The following is a 16,971-nucleotide window of genomic DNA, read 5'->3' as shown; positions in this document are numbered from 1 at the left end:
TGGAAGTGAAGCGTGGACGATAAATAGTTTAGACAAAAAGAGAACAGAAGCTTTCGAAATGTAGTGCTACAGAAGGATGCTGAACATTAGATGGGTAGATCACATAACTAATGAGGAGGTATTGAATAGAATTGGGGAGAAGAGAAATTTGTGCCACAACTTGACTAGAAGAAGGGATCGGTTGGTTGGACATGTTCTGAGGCATCAAGGGATCACTAACTTATTGGGGGCCAGCACGGAGGGTAAAAATCGTAGAGGGAGACCAAGAGATATTCAGAAGGATGTAGGTTGCAGTAGTAGTTGGAGATGAAGAAGCTTGCACAGGATAGAGTGGCATGGAGAGCTGCATCAAACCAGTCTCTGGACGGAAGACCGCAACAACAAACAATCAGACCTGTATACTGCCCTCTTTCTTTTTCATGCTCTTGAGTGTCACGCAAAATTCCGATGCAGGGTGAATCGCTGCAGTGCGTGATACTGGGATCGTAACCTACATCACCGTAAAACTGTTTCAAAAAGTACTTGTCAGAAAAGTCTCAGGGTTAGACGGTGTTTCTGGATTGAGCGATTTAAATCCTAATCACATTTTAGTATGGTTAAGAGCGTTCGAGGTCACATGCTTCGATTCGGTACATGAGGAGAGGCCAAGGATGGATATATCCGTCTTGGTCACTAAAACGGTTAAGGAACCTGATTTAGTTGGACTAGACTGTGTACACCAATGTGGTGGTTTGAGAGTGCCCTTGTCGGTGTGTCGCAGGCAGCAAGACGCACACGGTGTTCGCGCCGACGGAGCGCGCCTTCGCGCGGCTGTCGGCGGCCAAACGCGCGCGCCTGCTGTCCGACCCGGAGGCGGCGCGGCTGCTCGTCTCGCGACACGTGGTGCGTGGCGCGCTCTACAGCGCCGGCCTGCGCTACTACCAGCTGCGAGACGCGCTCGCGCCCGACAGCGCGCTCACGCTCACCGTCAACGCCGCAGGTCTGTAGGCGCACCGGCGCTCGCTTGCTCCTCTCATCTCAGACACCTCCCACCGTACAGGAAAAGGCTGCATCTCATGTCTCAAGTACCGTGGCACTTCTTCCATTTATATTTGGTACAGACTTCCCTCATACACTCCTGGAAATGAAAAAAAGAACACATTGACACCGGTGTGTCAGACCCACCATACTTGCTCCGGACACTGCGAGAGGGCTGTACAAGCAATGATCACACACACGGCACAGCGGACACACCAGGAACCGCGGTGTTGGCCGTCGAATGGCGCTAGCTGCGCGGCATTTGTGCACCGCCGCCGTCAGTGTCAGCCAGTTTGCCGTGGCATACGGAGCTCCATCGCAGTCTTCAACACTGGTAGCATGCCGCGACAGCGTGGACGTGAACCGTATGTGCAGTTCACGGACTTCAAGCGAGGGCGTATAGTGGGCATGCGGGAGGCCGGGTGGACGTACCGCCGAATTGCTCAACACGTGGGGCGTGAGGTCTTCACAGTACATCGATGTAGTCGCCAGTGGTCGGCAGAAGGTGCACGTGCCCGTCGACCTGGGACCGGACCGCAGCGATGCACGGATGCACGCCAAGGGAACTTGCTGTTCCAACAGGACAATGCACGTCCGCATGTATCCCGTGCCACCCAACGTACTCTAGAAGGTGTAAGTCAACTACCCTGGCCAGCAAGATCTCCGGATCTGTCCCCCATTGAGCATGTTTGGGACTGGATGAAGCGTCGTCTCACGCGGTCTGCACGTCCAGCACGAACGCTGGTCCAACTGAGGCGCCAGGTGGAAATGGCGTGGCAAGCCGTTCCACAGGACTACATCCAGCATCTCTACGATCGTCTCCATGCTAGAGTAGCAGCGTGCATTGCTGCGAAAGGTGGATATACACTGTACTAGTGCCGACATTGTGCATGCTCTGTTGCCTGTGTCTATGTGCCTGTGGTTCTGTCAGTGTGATCATGTGATGTATCTGACCCCAGGAATGTGTCAACAAAGTTTCCCCTTCCTGGGACAATGAATTCACTGTGTTCTTATTTCAATTTCCAGGAGTGTATAAATGAGAGAGCGAGACACTTTAGGCAGTCAGTTTTATTATGCAATTATGCAATATTCCCTTATTGCAGCCCTTTACATGCATGGTCTTCCACATCAGAATCTACTTCCAAATACACATTACACTTCACCTCACCTAACAGGTAAGTGAAAACACTACCACAAGCTATCTCCCTGGTTCTTGAAAATTCATTTAACGGCAGAAGTTCTTTTGCCTCCTTACACATGAACGTATAGTCAGAACATTATGACCACCTAGCTAATTGCTGGTATCGCCATGTTTAGCACTTATAGCAGCGGCGACGCTTTGTTGTGTGGATGCTATGAGACCTTTGACAAAACACAGTATATATAGCTCCACACAGTAAATGGAATGACACCATTAATAAATGTAGACTTCGGTCAGAAATCGGTAGCTAAGGTAGAATATTCAAAATTTCTAGCTGTATGCGTTGATGAGGGGTTGAACTGGAAAAAAACACACTGAGGATCTGCTGAAACGTTTGAGTTCAGCTACTTATGCTATTAGGGTCATTGCAAATTTTGGCGATATACGTCTGAGTAAATTAGGTTACCAAGCCTATTTTCATTCTCTGCTTTCGTATGGCATCATATTCTGGGGTAACTCATCATTGAGTAAAAGAGTGTTCATTGCACAAAAGCGTGTAATCAGAATAATTGCTGGAGCTCATCCAAGATCATCCTGCAGACACTTATTTAAAGAGCTAGAAATCTTCACTGTAGCCTATTCACTTATGAAATTTGGTGTTAACAATCCAAACGATTTCAAATGTAATAGCAGCGTACGTGGCTACAACACTAGGAGAAAGGATAATCTTCACTACTCAAGCTTAAATCTAACTTTAGCTCAGAAGGGGGTAAATTATGCTGCCACAAAAGTTTTTGGTCACTTACCTAATAGTATAAAGTCTGACTTATAGCCATATAGCATTTAAAAGGAAATCAAAAGAATTTCTTAATGGCAACTCCTTCTACTCATTAGATGAATTTTTGGATATAGTAAGTGGGTAATTTCCCAACCCCCACCAGAAAAAAAATTAAAAATATTGAGTGTCATGTAATATTTTGTGTAATGTAATATCTTCTATAGAAACCTTTTATTAACATGACACGTTTCACATCATTACGAAGTGTCGTATTCAAGATCTATGGAACAAGTACTAATCTAATCTAATCTAACCTTGTTTGATCACTGGAGGAAGTTGGCACCACATCTACACACAAACAAGTCAAATAATTCCCGTAAATTCCGGGTAGGGAGGCGATTAGCTCTGACGCCACGTTCAATCACACCCCACATGTGTTCCATCGGGCTCAGATCTGGCGAGTTCGGGGGGCCAGCACGTCAATTGCAACTCGCCACTGTGCTCCTCGAACTACTCCATCACACTTCTGACGTTGTGACACGGCGCATTATCTTGCTGAAAAATGCCATGGAGGTGTGCAAACAGAATACGATACTCATTGGCCGTCATGGTGCTTCACTGGACCCATAGACACCAACGTGAATATTCCCAAGAGCGTACTGGAGCCGCCTCCGGCTTGTCTCCGTTCCGCAGCACAGGTGTCAAGGAGCTATTATCGATATAAACCCGTCCAGGCGATAGCAGTGTAATTTGGTGAGGAATGACTACTAGTCAGACACACGCACGGTGCATGCAATGTTAGTGAGCGTCCTCTCCGTGTGTAGAATGGGGAAGGAGCGTTATCTGTCTGAGTCTGACCGAGCGCAGATTGTGATTGCTTGGAGGCTCGGCACGAGCATTTCGGAAACTGCACGACTTGTCGGGTGTTCGAGGAGTGTTGTGGTGAGTGTCTTCAACACGTAGTGAAACCGAGCTGAAACCACGTCCAGACGTCGTGGGGTTGGGCGACCACTCCTCATTACAGATGTCGGACGTCGTAGACTGGGCAGACTGGTAAAAGAGGACAGGTGACGAATTGTGGTGGAGCTAACATCAGAGTTCAATGCTGGGCAGAGAGCAAGTGTGTCTGAACACACAGTTGAACCGAACGCTCCTAACGATCGGAGGCCGCAGGCGACGACCCATGCATGTGCCAATGTTAACACCACGACGTCGACAACTACAATTGAAACGGGTACGTGACCATCGGCACTGAACATTGGCGCAGTGACTCAGCGTTGCATGGTCTGATGAATCCCGAGACCTACTTCATCATGCCAATGGGAGGGAGCGAATCTGTCGTCTTCCAGGAGAACACCTAATGGGCACTTGTTCTGTGGCATGGAGACAAGCTGTCGGCGACTCAGTTACGCTCTGAGGGACATACATGTGGGCATCCGTGGGTGCAGTGGAGCTCGTGTAAGACACCATGACCGCCAAGGAGTACAGTGCACTCCTTGTGGACCGCGTACAATTCTTCATGACGATCATGTTTCCCGATGGCAGTGGCATTTTTCAACAACATAGTGGGCCGTGTCATAAGGCCAAAAGTGTGATGGAGTGATTAGAAGAACACAGTAGCGAGTTCCAGTTGGTGTGCTGGCTCCCCCAACTTGCCAGATCTGAACCCATTCGAACACATCTTCATTGCTTTTTTATCACGACGCGTCACCGCTGTTATCCGTGCCAAAGGTGAACAAAGAGGCTATTAGGTAGGTGGTCAAAATGTTCTGGATGATCACTGTATTTTTCAGCATAATCTCCGTTCAGTGCGACTGCCTTACTGGAAGGTTATGTGTGTGTGCATCGTACCATTCTAATGGCCCACGCTGAAGCCAACGTCGCGCTGTATCAATAACCTCCCCACCAACCACGTACTGCTTTATCCGGAGTGCATGCCTCAATAGGCCGAACAGATCGACTTTAATCGCTCTCCATGGTCTTTTCCTAGGCGGCCAGGAAGCAGCACCCACACAGTTTTGAGTACCCCACTTAGTAGACAAGCGTGTCAGCACTATCAACAGAGACGTCCAGTAGAGCAGCAAGGTGTTTGATTTTCTTCCTTCGATCACCTCGAATGAGAGTGTCTGCTCGTTCCAACGTTGCAAGAGCCACAATCGTGTGTGGCCGGCCGGCAACCGGAAACTCGGGCAGGTTTACGCGACCTTTTTGTGATGATGAGAGACGCCTCGCCCAACGACTCGCCGTGCTTTTGTTCACTGTCGGGTCTCCGTAGATATTATGTAAGCGTCTATGAATACCTGCGACGCTCTGGTTTTCCGCCAAAATAAACTCTGCGTGGAAAGCACCTCCCATCCCAGTTACAGGCGCCACGTATAACGCCGTCACCTATCGAATCTTCATCAAACTGAAGCGAAAATATTACGCGATTTTCCACAACAAAATCTGCATTTTTTTCAACCCCAATTGTCCGAGAAAGAAAGTGTTGCATTACTTACTGACCGCAGTTCGTATTACATAATGAACTTTGGAAATACAACTATTACTAATATAATCAATTATTTGTTATTGTTACATAGATGTCTCGAGGTGTTATTAAATCTTTTTAAATTTTCTTTTATTTTTTTAAAATTATTTACAATACTGTCAAATAATGAAATCATTTACATACGCTATTGCCATTTTTGCGGTGTAAAAACACTAAGACTCTTCTAAAATGGTCTCATCCGTTCGTTTACCCTAAGGTTTTCGTGTGTGCCACTTTTTTACTGCTATAGGCAGCGTGATTTCATCATCTTTTACTAACTGTTCCGCTTTCAGCTTTTTCTGGTACATTTCGTTAACCATATTTAAATCATTGCGGTTATTTGTTGGTATGATTTCTAATATTTTTAACTCTTTAGTTATTTTGTCTTTTAGGTACAAAAGCGCGTTGAATCGGTAATAAAATTTTATAGAACTGTGACAGTCCATACAATACTACATAAAGGTGATGGACCCTGGCAGGAGAAAAAGTATTCAGGTAGCAGAAATGAGGTTTCTGCAGTCGGTTTTGGGATAACCTTGTGTCGATTGCATTCTGAATGAAGATATGAGACTCATATTACGTGTATGCCTGTAGAGTATACTGGAAGAAACACGCAATATGGAATGATTGAATCGTATGGAAAGAATGTGTGATGGTAGAAATCCGCAAATAATACGTATTTACGAAACCACAGAGTGACATAATAGAGGAAGACTACAGGAAAGAGTGAAATATCAATTATGAGAACCTTGAAGACAAAATAGTTTCAACAGGACTAAACCTTGACGACTGTGGAGATAAAGAATATATGTATTATAATTGTTTCCGAAAGCAGCCAGTTCAGATTCGAAATCTTAGGACCATTATGATTAAAATAAAACTAGAGTAATGTATAATATCTGTGAGACCAAGTGGAAGGCATGTAAGTAGAGGATCAAAAAACAGACGTTCCTATTAAGAAATATGAGCCACGTGGTTTGAGGCGCCATGTCACGGATTGTGCGGCCCCTCCCATCTGAGGTGCAAACACTAAAGCATTAACATGATGACACACACAAAGAACCGATGGCGATGATCTCCGGCGCACGAATGTTCACTTGACGTGTACGAGTCTGGGGACCTGCCAAAATGGGAAAAGGTGGGGGAGCAGGGAGAGGAGAGGGTGTAGATGAGAGTGGCAGGGGAGACAGGAGGGGGAGTAAAGAAGGTATGGGGGGTAGGGGAAGCCCAGGGTGAGGAGGGAGGGAGAGAGGGAGAAAGGGAGGAAGGAGAGAAGGAAGAGAGGGTGCGCTAAGGAAAAAACACAGTGTGTGGAAGCGGAGGATCAAAATTAATAGGAGGGGTAGATGGAGGGGAAGGGGGCATTACCAAGGAGCGGGAGTTGGTGGAAGCCACCTTGGGCGAGGGTATGGAGAGTGGAGAGATGGAGAGTAGGTGGGATGTGGGAATACAGGCGCGGCAGCAGACGGGGATGGGAGAGGCAAGTGGGTGAGGGGGATCGAGTTTACAGGAGGTGTAGAGGATCCGTATCCATTCAAGGAAAAGGAGGAGGTATGGGAACGGAATAAGGTCCTATAGGATCTGCATGTGGGGGGGGGGGGGGGAGACAGAGGCGATAGGGGAGGCGGAGTGCATGGCATTCTAGGATTTGAAGGGATTTGTAAAAGGTAGGAGGGGCGGAAATCCACGCAGGGTGGGTGTAGCAGAGGATAGGGCGAATGAGGGATTTATAGGTGTGAAGGATGGTGGAGGGATCCAGACCCCATGTATGGCCAGAAAGGAGCTTGAGGAGGTGGGAGTGTGCCTCGTCTTGGATTGTCTGGAGATGGGGGGTCCAGGAGAGGTGACGGTCAAGGGTGACGCTAAGGAACCTGAGGGGGGGGGGGGGGGGGATGATAGGACAGCCATAAATGGTGATATATGGTAGAAGTCGAGAAGACGGAAGGAAGGAGTGGTTTTCCCTACAATGATCGCCTGGGTCTTGGAAGGATTGACCTGTGAGCAATCTCTGGTTGTACCAAGTGGTGAACTGGTCAATTTACTATAGGCAAAAATATGAGTACATACTTGGTTACTTTGGCTCAGATGAGCACGTAGGTGCGAAGCCGTACAGGTATCAAAGTTAACAGCTACTGGAAGTTACAAAGGCAAAATCTGTAGTGGCTCGCCCACTATAAAAAAAATAATGGTTCAAAAGGCTCTGAGCACTATGGGACTTAACATCTATGGTCATCAGTCCCCTAGAACTTAGAACTGCTTAAAACTAACTAACCTAAGGACGTCACACAACACCCAGTCATCACGAGCAGAGAAAATCCCTGAGCCCGATGGCAAGGGAAACGAGGACGCTACCGTACGACCACGAGCTGCGTCGCCCACTATCAAGTAGAAACAATGTTGCTTGGTCGTCTACTCGTGATCAAATGGGCTGAATGTGGAGCGGCGCTCGTCGAGCTCCACAGAGTCGGCTAGAGGGCGCTGTGGTCAGCGTTGTTCGTCCGCTCTCGTAGTGCCAACCTACGAGAGCGCAGCTACGTAGTGGCATCGTAGCTATCGATAACACAGTGCTGCCCCAAGGAAACTGAGGAAACAACTTCAACATGTTCGTCGCCACAAAATACAAGAAACTTCTCCCTGTCCAAGACAACGCATGGCCTCACACAAGTTTGCGCATCCGACAGGACCTCACAAAACTTCATTGGACTGATCTTCCTCATTCACCCTACAGCCCGGAACTCTCACCTTCAATGTGTCTGACCCAGTGAAGCATGTACTCCGCGGGAAGCAGTACGTGGATGATGAGGTTACTTACTGATGCAGCAAGACATTGGTTCCGACGTCGACCAGTGGAGTTGTACCACGTATGCATACAGGCCCTCACAGTAAGGTGGCGTACGGTCGGTGCATTGAACGGAGATTATGTTGAAAAACAGGATTTTGTAGCCAAACGAGTCGGGAATAATGTGGTATATTGGAATCCTGAATAAAACTAATCTGCTTTCAGAAAAAATGTGTTGCCTTACTTATTCGACGTCCCTCGTACAGTGGCCCAAAACTGTACTTGAACTGTAGGTAAACGTATCTGACAACAGAAGAATAATATTGTGAAACGCATCCTGGAATCAAATACAATTACCGATTTCCCATTTTTGTGCGGCTGGATTAATGTCTTAACATCGCTCATCCAGTGTGTCTCAAAGTGAAACGTACTAGCAGGTTTCCAGTAGGGATCACTCTACAGGGAAGACGTGATACAGAAACATGTACTATTCCTAACGATTATCGAGTATTATTTGAAAGTCATGAGGTTAACCATATTGACCACTTAAATGAGTACATCACTTCCACAGCTAAGTGCTCACTGTTTGGAAGCAAACAGGTGGTAGTAAAAGGGTTGTAATAGTTTAATAGCGTAGTTCGTAACTGTGGCTAAGAAGTCATTTGTCTCAAACTCTTAAGTAATTCATCATAAAAGTATTTCAGATATAATTTACAGTCAAATATAATTTTCCTTCAATATTGCATTAGATTTCGTCTTCAGAAAATGTATTTCCTAGCACTTGCAGATGAAACAACAAATTTTCAAATACGTTACGCATAGGAAACAAAATACTATACTAAACTGAAAGTTGTGTTTTATTCCACATTTCGTTTATGATCTACGGCCAATGGTCAAACAATCGAATGTAAGAAATTAAAGAAGTTTAAAGTAAAAATGAAATCTGGTACATTTCTTATTTCGTTCAAATTCCATCAAGATGATTCCCTTTCACATACGTTATTAACCTGCTCCTCTCAAGTAAAACGTAAATAGGATTCTAATTGCAGACAATAAACCCCACTTTTCCATCTTTCCTGGAGTTTACTTCGTTCAAAGGCATGTAATTACTAAGAATGAGAAGTGCTATTAAAAATTTGCGCATTATTAATTACATCGTCGCTGGACAAACGGAAAGAGTAGGTTGTACTCGATATTCATTTTTATCCCATAACATTTTTAGCTTGTTTCACATTTGCTTCAGTTTTGAACTTTGTACATATCACGAGAATGGACACTTTATTTCTGGAAGATACGTGTGTGAGTGTGTGAGAGAGAGAAAGAGAGAGAGAGAGAGAGAGTAGGTGCTATAAAGTACAGTGATTCAAATTCTGGCCTCGTTGTCGGTAACAGCTGAATTTAAACCCTTCATCATTCTTTTTAAATTTCCAATGAGTTTGTTCAACTGTTTTAAACAACGTGACGTTTCTTTCAGTAAGGCCCATACCTTATCCCATATGCGCCCCTAATGACTTCACTGTCGACGAGACGTTAAATTTTTAACATGCTTGTTAATGGGAGTGACGTGTTATTACTCTTCACTTGACTGTTTGCTGCTCTGGCTCTAAAATTATTTAGTTTCCGTACTCGCGTGAGCTGTGTTAACGAAGATCACATCCCTGTAACTCTCAGTAATTGTTGAAGTATTTGCGCTTACTATCAGCAGCCAAAATTATAGCCATTTCCCGTATCTCTTCATGTGTTCTATTAGCCCTTCACGCTCACACACACGCGGTATTTTGTTTCACGTGCAGCGTTCCTAATTGGTGCAAAAATTGTGTAGATAAATAAAGTTAGAGAAAAGGCAAGTAATTTCTCCGCGTAATTCTAGTTAAAAAATTCTTTATTTTGAAAAATACTTGAAATACACAAACGAATTGTGCCGGATTCAGCAACAGGAAATAAATGCGGAAATGTTTACTCGTACCTACGGTGTTTTATCTGCATCGTTGAAAATATATACACTTGCTTAACTAACGAAAGCGGGTAGGTATGTAATAGAATAGAACCCTGAAAATAGAGCAAAAATGATATGTTATTAAGAATAATGATTTCTGTTTCTATCCCGTCACAGCGACCGTAATTGAGATCTCACATCCCGGGAGGAAAATTTCACCATCGTCGGCGAAAGTATGAAACAATAGCCGTGCATCTCGGTTTACATCTGGTTCGCTGCTTTCATCCAGCGCTCTTGATCGTTAGTTACACTCACCAGTAACTGATCTTTACTTTCGCCAGACGGATCTTAACGTCTTGTAATACGAGGGCAATTCGACCTTTCACCTCGGTGAAGTACGCGCAAGTCTTTCAGCTAACGTTTCTCTGCAAAACCATATCTGTGCAGGGACCACTTCCTTCATAATAATATACGTGGCTTCTCATGTATAGGAGGACTCACAAGTGTCAGGCAGTATAAAGCGATATTTTAAGCGATATAGTTAATCTTTTGTTTTCACTACGTAAAATTTCATTTAGTTAGCGACGCGTGTAGAAAAGTGAAGCAAGTTACTATTTTTGGACGGGTTGGTTGAACGCAAATCAGTTCACTAGGCCATTCACTGTACACATTTTTACCTAAATGGCGGTTAACCCTAAATAATGAAAAGTGTGAGGACATCCAAAAGCAACCAGTTAAATTTTGGTCGTATGATGAATCACAGAAATCTAAAGGCTGCCACTTCAAGGAAACACCTAGGGAAAACAAATTACGAACAATTTAAATTTGAACGATCACATAGATAATTTGGCGGCGAAGACGAACCAAAGACTGCGATTTGGTAGATCACTTAGAACTTGCAACAGATCTACTAAAGAGACTGTCTGCGTTACACTTGTCCGTCCTATGCTAGGGTACTGCTGTGCGATATGGGATCCTTACCAAATAGGATTGATGGAGGACATCGAAAAAGTTCAAAGAAGGGAATCTCATTTTGTATTATAGCGAAATAGGAGAGGGAGTATCACCGACATAGTACGCCAGCTGGGGCGGCAATAATTGAAACAAATGCACTTTTCGTTGCGGAAACATCTTTTCGTGGAATTTAAATTTCCAAATTTCTCCTCCGAATGCGAAAATATTTAGAGGAAAAATTATCATTGCAATAAAATAAGAAAAATAAGTGCTCACAAGGAAAGGTCGTTTTTCACATGCGCTTTATGAGAGTGGAACGGCGGCGAAATAGAGCGAGTGTTTCGGTGAGCCCTCTGCCAGGCATTTAAGTGTGAACTGCCAGATTACTCATGTAGATATAGAAGTCAACGCAATTTACACCATACGAAACAGAAGAATTTCGTTCCGAGCACATTAATACATAGAGATCGATTCCAGATTACAATCTTGAATATAAATTAAGCCTTTCAAAGACTTTATTCAGGAATAACGGTCACAAACAGCGTTCAGTTGCACAGTATTTATGTCTTCGAGTGAAGAAGACACAAATTCCTTTAGACAACAGAAAAAGATAGACCTACAACATTCCCTCTAGACTGGGCCTCTATCTGAAGCGAGGTACGACATGAGCTACACAAATACGGAATTAGGCTTGTGTTCTGTCCAAGACTCAAAATTAAAGAATGCATACGGTGAAACACGACCTAAGTTAGACAGTACCTAGAATCGGAGAGTGCCTGGTGTGTAGAACAGGTCATGTGAATGCGGCGAGAAACACACGGTTCCAACGATGCACTGATCATAAACTGTTCAGAAGCTTTGAAAAGTTGCTGGTAGGGGAAAAAATGTAGTGAAAGGACGTAAAATCAGTTTTGAATACAATGGGGTATTGCCCCCACTTGATCTTACTACTTTTCTATTGTAAAAGAGACGGTAGGTAATCGCATGTGACGTGGTACATTAAACTGAGATAGTTTGGGTTTGTGTTTTGTTTTTGGGCGCAAAAAAGCAGAAAGAGTGACTCAAAGCTTGTAGAGACTGGTACAGTCGCTAGAAGCATAACACTTTCAAAGACTGAACACAGAAAACTATAACATTTCTTCTATTTTGGGCCACTACCTAAAGCAAGGGACGGCATTTGCTAGACAAATACGGAACTAGGTCAAAGGGAGAGATTTTTCTGCCCTTCCACTCAAGGATTTCGGTCTGACAGGGGAGGGGAGAACCGACTCCTTTGTTATTCATTGTTTTTAAGTTTGCGACGTGGCTCCTGAAGTGTCACTCCCACTAGAGCAACCCCATATGCCACTGTATAACAGAGACAAATACATGGCAACAGTGAGTCATCTCCGAACTACCAATTTAGTGCTTCTCTTCTAGAACTTTAGTTTCTTCTTACATGGGACGGAGCCAAACAATCTAGAGAATTTCTACATCTGTTTACGTTATATTAATCGATTTGTTTCTAAAGTTCCTAGTTTTGTGTAGTCTTCTCAGCTATACAAATAATTACTCAAAAAGCATGACCGTGTATCAAAAACTTTCCTGCTCTCATCTAGCTTAAGGGGTGACGGAAGGCAATTTTAATTCCTATTCTGCCAGTTCTATTTTACCGTTTGAACAGGTAATCCTTTCAAAAGAACTATAAGACATAAAACAATGAAATTTTTACTGCATATGTATAACATATATGACTCAATTTACAAGTGAAACCTCTTATGGTTTTGAATTTAAAAAATATTGTTTCACTAGTAAAATTTAACTTTTTTGTATATTAGTTATTATAAAACAGTTTCTGATTGTTTGGTGGTTCTCAGTTTACTTGTTACAACTTATTACCATCTGCAGAACAAATTGGCCAAATTTCATGTTTCTAACCCCATTAGTTTATGAAATAATGGTACCTGAAAGTAAAAAATTGTAGTTTTGAGAAAAATCCATTTGAAGTTTAATACTGAAATTCAAGTATAGTTATTGATGAGAATTACGTACCTCTAATATTTTCCTGCACCATACTCAGCATCATTTGAATCATACTGATCTTCTTTTCTTTTCTTGGTCCCTCTTCTTTTCTGTTTGACTTCTTTTGTGCGTTTTAAATTAGCAATATCTGCTTTGCGGATTCTCTCTTTATCTGTCTGCACCAAGGATTTTGCAGTATTTCCACTAGATTTTATGCCCAATAATTCCAAAACATCCAGTTTTCTAATTACACCATCATTGAAGCATAAAATAGCATCATAAACACCAAATTTGAGGGTTGTAAGCTGAACAAATACAGTTTTCGGTAACTGGTTCCAAATGACAGAATTCACTCATTCATTTGAACTTTGGATTTTCTCATGATGACATTTCTTCTACGAGGTATCTTTACAAAGGTCTCTAAATATGGGTTTAATTTAATTCATTACTGATGCAGGTAAAGAATGTTTGTGGTCATATCTAGCACTTCTCCTGTACTTGCACCAAGTGTCAGCATCATTTGGGCATAGACCATGCACTGGATTTTCATTTGTGGAAAGCTTATGGAAAAAGATAGCCCATACAGGTTTTTTATGTTTTCTAAATTATCTACATTTCTTCTTATGGCCAAGCCGAGGATACTAAGTTTCAGGCATTACCTCTCAGTGATTTCCCTAAATCACTCTAGGCAAATGCCGGGATGGTTCCTCTGAAAGGGCACGGCCGACTTCCCTAATCCGATAAGACCGATGACCACGCTGTCTGGTCTCCTTCCCCAAACCAACCAACCAACCCTTACCTCTCACCAGGACAACGCAGTGGCCGACGGCCTGCATTTAACGATAGAGAGCAGCAACGTTTGCGTAGAGTTGTGAGTGCTAACAGACAAGTATATCGATGGTAGATACAGGGTAGGAAACATTGAAGCGATAAAACAATAGAAGCATGAAATAAAATACAAGGAGTAAAAGAATGCTGTACATTATCTCTGCATGGCGCAAAAAGGAAGGTGTGGCATTTAAATGCCAGATTGCACAGAGCGTCAGTGAAACCATCATACCTCACGAAAAAAATGTCATATTTATATAAAAAAAACTATTTCACACAGGAAAGACCAGGCATTTCAAATATGCTAAAATCTAAAAATCAAGTTTTTGAAGCTCACTTGCCTTCCGTCTCCCCTTAATATTTTCAAAAGCGAGCAGAAGAAACATCATTAGCTTTGCATGCTAAGTGCTTTAAAAATACCGTTATGTTCTCCGTTGCCGGCCCTTAGTGGCCGAGCGGTTCTAGGCGCTACAGTCTGGAACTGCGCGACCGCTACGGTCGCAGGTTCGAATCCTGCCTCGATCATGGATGTCTGTGATGTCCTTAGGTTAGTTATGTTTAAGTAGTTCTAAGTTCTAGGGGACTGATGACCTAGAAGTTAAGTCCCATAGTGCTCAGAGCCATTTGAACCATTTTTTTGTTCTCCGTCGTCGTGCTATGACGTGAGGTGTGATGTCCACAGTTGCTGACATTTCAAGGAGCGTAGAGCGCGAAGTGTTCGTAGGATTCTGCCTGTTACATTACTCTTTTATTTAAGTAACTTGCCGGTTTCTTTTCAAATAATATTATCTCTATTAACTACGGAAAACGGATGTCAGACAATCAGTAATAACAGTTCTTCTCAGGTTCTAAAAGTAACAGAGTGAGTTTCAAGACGGGAAAAAACACGGATTACAAATTTAAATTATATTGTTTCTTGCGGCCTTCCACTTTCCCAAGGTTCTGACCGAGAAAGCTTGTTAGCGTGCGCCGTTGTATACCTCTATGGCGAGAGGTGGGAACACGTAACATACACGGGAACATTGTCCAACATGATCGTTTTAATGGTCTACGTGTATACTGTGGGGAGGCATGATGTTGCAAGAGCATACTGACCTCAAAATCTTTCAACACGGTACACACACCGATCAGCGCTATTGTTAAACTACACTATTGGCCATTAAAATTGCTACATCACGAAGATGACGTGCTATACACGCGAAATTTAACCGACAGGCAGAAGATATGCAAATGATTAGCTTTTCAGAGCATTCACACTAGGTTGGCGCCGGTGGCAACACCTACAACGTGCTGACATCAGGAAAGTTTCCAACCGATTTCTCATACGCAAACAGCAGTTGACCGGCGTTGCCTGGTCAAACGTAGTGATGCCTCGTCTAAGGAGGAGAAATGCGTACCATCACGTTTCCGACTTTGATAAAGGTCGGATTTAGCCTATCGCGATTGCGGTTTATCGTATCGCGACATTGCTGCTCGCGTTGGTCGAGATCGAATGACTGTTAGCAGAATATGGAATCGGTGGGTTCAGGAGGGTAATACGGAACGCCATGCTGAATCCCAACGGCCTCGTATCACTAGCAGTCGAGATGACAGGCATCTTATCCGCATGGCTGTAACGGATCGTGCAGCCACGTCTCGATCCCGGTGTCATCAGATGGGGACGTTTGCAAGACAATAACCATCTGCACGAACAGTTCGACGACGTTTGCAACAGTATGGACTATCAGCTCGGAGACCATGGCTGCGGTTACCCTTGACGCTGCATCACAGACAGGAGCGCCTGCGATGGTGTACTCAACGACGAACCTGGGTGCACGAATGGCAAAACGTCATTTTTTCGGATGAATCCAGGTTCTGTTTACAGCATTATGATGGTCACATCCGTGTTTGGCGACATCGCGGTGAACGCACATTGGAAGCGTGTGTTCGTCATCGCCATACTGGCGTATCACCCGGCGTAATGGTATGGGGTGCCATTGGTTACACGTCTCCGTCACCTCTTGTTCGCATTGACGGACTTTGAACAGTGGACGTTACATTTCAGATGTGATTCGACCCTTGGCTCTACTCTTCATTCGATCCCTGCGAAACCCTACATTTCAGCAAGATAATGCACGACCGCATGATTCAGGTCCTGTACGGGCCTTTCTGGATACAGAAAATGTTAGGCTGCTGCCCTGGCCAAAATATTCTCCAGATCTCTCACCAACTGAAAACGTCTAGTTGATGGTGGCCGAGCAACTGGCTCGTAACAATACGCCAGTCACTACTCTTGATGAACTGTGGTATCGTGTTGAAGCTGCATGGGCAGCTGTACCTGTACACGCCATCCAAGCTCTGTTTGACTCAATACTCAGGCGTATGAAGGCTGTTATTACGGCCAGAGGTGGTTGTTCTGTGTACTGATTTCTCAGCGTCCATGCACCCAAATTGCGCGAAAATGTAATCACATGTCAGTTCTGGTATAACATATTTATCCAATGAATACCCGTTTATCATCTGCATTTCTTCTTGGTGTAGCAAATTTAATGGCCAGTAGTGTAGTTGGTTTCAAAATTTTTTTCTTTTTTTTTCTAGTGGTGACTTGTTTCGGACTACGTTATCCAGTTTCAAACCGTAACATTATCGATAAATGAAACTTCCTGGCAGATTAAACCTGTGTGCCCGACCGAGACTCGAACTCTGGACCTTTGCCTTTCGCGGGCAAGTGCTCTATCATCTGAGCTACCGAAGCACGACTCATGCCCGGTACCCACAGCTTTACTTCTGCCAGTATCTCGTGTGCTATTGATAAATGTTAACGTACATTTCCATTAGTGCACACAGAAAATAGCCATAACTATTTTTTTAAAAAATTTGTATACAGAATCCAGTAACTTTATTACACCACGTTCTTTTGGAAGGGGCTAACACTACTTATCTTAATGGAGTTACTGGATCCTAAATAAGCATTACTATTCTGTACTTACGCGAAAGTAACATTTATGGTTGTTGCATATGTGTGCACCAG

The 16,971-nt window shown here is 43.9% G+C and overlaps 1 protein-coding gene across 1 annotated transcript in view; it reads left to right on the top strand.

Annotated features, from left to right (window-relative positions):
- Positions 1-16,971, top strand: part of LOC126272876 (proteoglycan 4) — a 293,957-nt gene that overhangs the window by 206,113 nt on the left and 70,873 nt on the right. Inside the window, exon 6 of the mRNA XM_049976101.1 lies at positions 761-979. Coding sequence (XP_049832058.1) covers positions 761-979 — 219 coding nt within the window. The remainder of the gene's footprint in view (positions 1-760; positions 980-16,971) is intronic.

This window comes from Schistocerca gregaria, chromosome 5 (genome assembly GCF_023897955.1).
Source record: "Schistocerca gregaria isolate iqSchGreg1 chromosome 5, iqSchGreg1.2, whole genome shotgun sequence".
NCBI classification, from domain to species: Eukaryota; Metazoa; Arthropoda; class Insecta; order Orthoptera; family Acrididae; genus Schistocerca; species Schistocerca gregaria.
This window is presented reverse-complemented; position numbering and strand designations above follow the sequence as displayed.